Here is a 5,148-nt window from a genome sequence, read left to right as displayed (position 1 = left end):
TTAAGAGAGTTTTTGGTCATGAACGGTGAAACTTTGCTTATTGCTGCTTAGGTAATTTGGGATCAAAGTGTTGGTTTCTTCAAAGAATTTGTCAAGAAGCATTACCATGATCTCAGTGAAAGACCTTTCTTCAATGAGCTCTGTAACTTCCTAAGCTCTGGTCCTCTTATTGCAATGGTTACGGATTACGCCTTACAACTTATAACTGATTCTTCCTCTTTCTTACTTTCGAAATCAAACACAAATCACAAATAGAACATGGATGTGTGGGCCTTCGAACCCTTCCTATGGCTTGAGAGCGGGAGTAGCGTAAAGTCTTTTTGCCTATAAAATTTCATAATGTCCTCTAAAAAGGAGGATTAGATATTGTCTTTTTTTTATTTTGAAGGAGTTGCCTGGCCTCTGAATGAACTTCCAGCGCAAGCTCGTCGTTTGAGTTTGCATATCTCCTTTGTCTTGCTTTCCATTTTGGTGCTGGGTTAGTAGGCCAATCATTCTCTGAATCTCCGCTTGGAATTCCACATTTTGCACCAGCAACTCGGCTTGCGATAGTTGTGGAATTCTATTGTCGACCATTATTGAAGTTTCTGTGTAAAGAGTGTATTATAAAAGAGAGCTAATGTAGTGGAGTTAGTATTTGTGACTTCATGGTAGGTGCCAAATGTTTCGTTCATGATGATCCTGTCGAGCTATAGCAATTCCTTAGAACAGTGAGCTGCTTTCGTTGGAAGAACTATACGTCGGCTTGGGTTGAGCACTTCCCGTGGGAACACCTACAAAAAATAAGTGAAATAAGTGAAATAAGTGAATCAGAGAGTGTGATTATATCTTTCTTACACTGCTCACCCTCCTTTTTAAAGAGTGTGATTATATTCTTTCGCGAATTTTTCATTAAAATAAAATAAAAAAAATTATTATTTTTCAAAATCCCATTTTTTAACTTTAATTTCTCAAGTACGATTTTATTTTGTTTAAAGCAAGTTTGCAGCAACTCCAGCTAACTCCACTTTAAATTTGAATAAATTCAAAAAAATAGTTAATTCAAATTATTAAACTTTACAACGGACAATGACAACTATTATTATCATCTCCAAAATACGTAGAGAGTATATAAGAATACACATAAATAAGTCATATTTTTATTGGAGAAATAATGAATTATTTTTTAATTTATAATGAGATTTTTTTTGTTAAATATGACTTATTCCTATGTATTTATTTACGTCTGAAGACGATAATAATAATTGCTATTGCCATCAATAATGTTAAAGAAATTGAAGTGAAGTTTGTATATAATCTACAAAATATAGAATCCGCCAAAAAATAGGACAAACTTGTCATAAAAAAAAATATATTTAAAAAATTATATATAAAAAATAATTATTTTTTATTTTATTTCTGAAAAAAATCACGAGTTTTGCCCTAATTGTCAATGTTAGTTTTGAGATTTTGCTTTTTATGTTATTTGTTACTTGATTTGCGGCTCACATGTCCAAACTTATAGGGCTTGTGACCGAAGAATGACTTACTTATCAAGACTATATATCAATTCAAATTGTATGATATTTGATATCCATGGTTTAATGTTGGATGAATTAAATTTATGGTCGATAAAAAAGTTACTATATGTACCGATTTGGAATGATTTTTAAAAAAATATTTATTATTTTTTTATAAATAAAAATAATTTTATATTTAAATAGATTTTTTGAAAGATTTTTTAAATATTAAAAATATATTATATTTTTTAATTTTTTGAAAACAAAATATTATTAGTTTTTAAAAAAATAATTTAATTTTATAATAAAATAAAATATATTTTTTAAAAATTTATTTAAATAATTTTAATAAAAGTATTTTATTAAAAAATTATTATTATTATTATTTTGCTAAAACAATCCAATATAAACCAACACTAAATATTTAAATTCAACTCTGATACAAAAGTTTTAAAACAGTTACAAAGGTGTATAGATAAATTTTCAAAAATAAAAGATAGATATTTATTACGTTCTATTTTTAAGAAATTCTCGCTATATAAAATTAGAGTGATGGGTATATACATAGAAGGGAGTGACTAACAAAATTGAATTTGTCTTTCCTGAAGCTAAGGTTTCCCTAGACAGAATGAGTTCATCACATCACAAGCAGAAGGAGGCAGCTAACACCATGAAAGGAAGAGAGCAGATCTTCAATGTCTTCGATATCGTTTCGGAAGTCCCCGATGACCATTTCTTTGGCTCACCATCAGAAGAAGCTAGCAGTTACAGCACCGCCAACAGCAATCTCTCCAAGCGCGCCATGAAAGAGTGGAAGATCTTGGAACAGAACCTTCCAGACTCCATCTACGTTCGGGTCTACGAGAACCGCATTGACCTAATGAGGGCGGTGATTATAGGCGCCGCGGGAACGCCGTACCACGATGGTCTCTTCTTCTTCGACATCCAGCTCCCTTCTAAATACCCAAACTATCCTCCGGAAGTATACTTCCACTCGTTCGGGCACGATCTCAACCCGAACCTCTACAACAACGGCAGGGTCTGCTTGAGCCTCCTTAACACGTGGCACGGCAGGTCAGCCGAGAAGTGGGATCCACGCGCTTCGACGCTCCTTCAGGTCTTGCTCTCAATCCAAGCACTCGTTCTCAACGAGCAACCGTTTTTCAATGAGCCTGGGACTTCGTTCGGACGCCCTATCTTTCAGAGCAGGTCACGTGTCTACACCGAGATGGCGTTTCAGCTCACGTGGGAAGTTGCCATGAACCTCGTTCATAGGCCGCCCGAGCACTTTGAGGCCTTCGTCCTTCAACACTTCTGCACGCGCTCAGTGGCTGTCTTGGACGCGTGCCGCGAGTACGCCAATGAGCGCGTGTGGGTTGGGTATTATTGCATGAACCAAAGTGGTGATGGTAGGTCATCCAGTTTGTGTTCTTCTTCAAATGTGAAAGTTTCGGCGTCTTTTAAGAAGAGTTTGGTGGAAAGTTTGTACCCTAGGCTGGTTCAAACGTTTCAATCATGCGGTGCGGATTTGAATGGTACCCCAAAAGAGTTGGAATCAGAAGTTATTATTAACAAGCAACCCAAAAGGAAGCAAATGATTGATCCGACGATGCATGAAAACAAGGGTGAGGCTGGGAAGCATAACAATAAGGGTGGGATCTTCATGAAAGCTGTGGATAGGATCAAAACGGCGTTGGGATGGAAGAAGAAGAAGACAGATTCCAAACAATTCTAGGTTTTTGTAACGGTTAGTTAGGAGATAAGTAAATCCTTGTTTGACCTTTAATTAGCCTTCTTAATTATTGTTTGACAAAAAAAGACAAATTGATATTTAATTTTGTTATGCCAAGATAAATAAAATCATGATTAATTAAAATTATTTTTATATTTTTAAATATTAGATATTTTAATTTTTTTTGTTCAAAATATATAAAAATTTAAATGTTTTATATTTTAAAAAATAAAAAATATTTTTATATTTTTAATTAGTCAAATTTTTTTTAATTAATAGATTAACAACTTCTTTGACATTTTTTTTATTATTTTCTTTCAATAATGTTTAACTGTTTAGGCTAGAAGAATATGATAAAAATGTTCATAAAGTTTTATATATAAATATATTAATATATTTTTTCTTGAAAAAAAATAGTATTCTTAAAATGTGTTGTTAAAGTACAATATCTATTAGACCAGCTTTTCGTAGTTAATCATTATTTCTGTGATCCCTAATAGATGCAGGTAAATTGGATGTTATAATGTTATATATTAGGGTTGGGTAACAATTGAAGGAAGGATCCTTAGCACTCGTTTGAAAAGTAGCAAAAGTTATTTTTTAATTTTTAAGTTATGAAAAGTTATAATATAATTTTATTTTTTTTAAAATTCATAATTTTAAAAAAAAGTAGATCTAGTTTAGTAAAATTTTTATTTTTTAAAAATAGTTTATAAAAATTAATTTTTAAAAAATAATTTTTTTAAAAGTTGTAGTATTTATGTTTGGTAAATCAAATTAAAAATAATTTTTAGTAAATACAAACAACATCAATTATATTTGGTAAAATAGTTTTTAAAATTTAAAAATACTATAATAAACGTAAATGTAAGCATTAAATTTAAAAATTAGTTAACGTTGTATTAGACTTTTAAATTTTGAAAAATATAAATAACTTTAAAAAGTTCTATCTTAAGTGCTTTCAAAAATACTTCGATATGATCTTTTTTATTTATCAAACATAAAATGAGGAGTTTGTTCTTCTAAAAAGAACAAAATATATCTACCACCATTTACACCCAAGCTTCTACATATATTCTTTTCGGTCTTTTTTTATTATTTTACCACTCTATTTTTATTATTAAATTTGTATTTAACATTGTATATGGTATGAAATCTCAATTTTAATTTTTTTTTACATGTGATTTTATTTTTATATAGTTTGCTATTATTTTAATAGTTAATTATAGCAAATTCTTGACTCCAATAAAAGAGGAGGAAATTCTAACAGGAGTAAAAAAAATATAAAATAGCAACAAAATATACATTGACAATACATTTATTTTTTATTTTTACCTACCATATCATACACAATAAAACAGCAAACACTAATTACACAATAATTTTTTTGGTATTACCATCAAAATTATTGTGAATTAAAATTTTATTACTATTCACCACATACAAGACCACCGTTATGGGTAAAGGTGAAATAGAAGAACCAATTTTTAATGATATTAATAAAGAATCAATTGTTTAAACAATTGTAATCTTACTGATTAGGTTATGTAAAATTAACATATAATATTAAAAAATATTTGTTATCATCGTTTTGTTTTAATATCCATTTTATTGTCTAAAAAAATTATATTTTTTGAGTTATTTATCCGAACACTACAACTTTAAAATAGGTACTTTTATAATTAAAAATTTAAATACAAAATAATGTATTTATAAATTACTATTAATAAAAATTCTTATCAGCTTTTCTTTCAAAAAAAGATTATTTAAGTTTATCCAAAAAGGTTTATACTAGTTATGTATTCAGAATTCAAATGTATATATTCAATTTTTTCCAAAATCGGATTCTGATCTTTACCATTTGGCTGTCATTCTCATTGTATTACAGCTATCGAATTTAACATGAAGTTTTGGTAA

The 5,148-nt window shown here is 29.4% G+C and overlaps 1 protein-coding gene across 1 annotated transcript; it reads left to right on the top strand.

Annotated features, from left to right (window-relative positions):
* The first annotated feature begins 2,112 nt into the window (after window positions 1-2,112).
* Window positions 2,113-3,312, top strand: LOC130965492 (putative ubiquitin-conjugating enzyme E2 38). The gene has a single exon (XM_057890279.1). The coding sequence runs from the start codon at window positions 2,128-2,130 to the stop codon at window positions 3,232-3,234; it is 1,107 nt and encodes a 368-aa protein (XP_057746262.1). The 5' UTR covers window positions 2,113-2,127; the 3' UTR covers window positions 3,235-3,312.
* The last annotated feature ends 1,836 nt before the right edge of the window (window positions 3,313-5,148 follow it).

This window comes from Arachis stenosperma, chromosome 1 (genome assembly GCF_014773155.1).
Source record: "Arachis stenosperma cultivar V10309 chromosome 1, arast.V10309.gnm1.PFL2, whole genome shotgun sequence".
NCBI classification, from domain to species: Eukaryota; Viridiplantae; Streptophyta; class Magnoliopsida; order Fabales; family Fabaceae; genus Arachis; species Arachis stenosperma.
Note: the sequence above shows the minus strand (reverse complement) of the source record. Positions and strands in the feature narration are given on the sequence as shown.

Coding starts and splice junctions, on each gene's coding strand:
- LOC130965492 (XM_057890279.1), top strand. CDS start 2,128: ATGAGTTCATCACATCACAAGCAGAAGGAGGCAGCTAACACCATGAAA.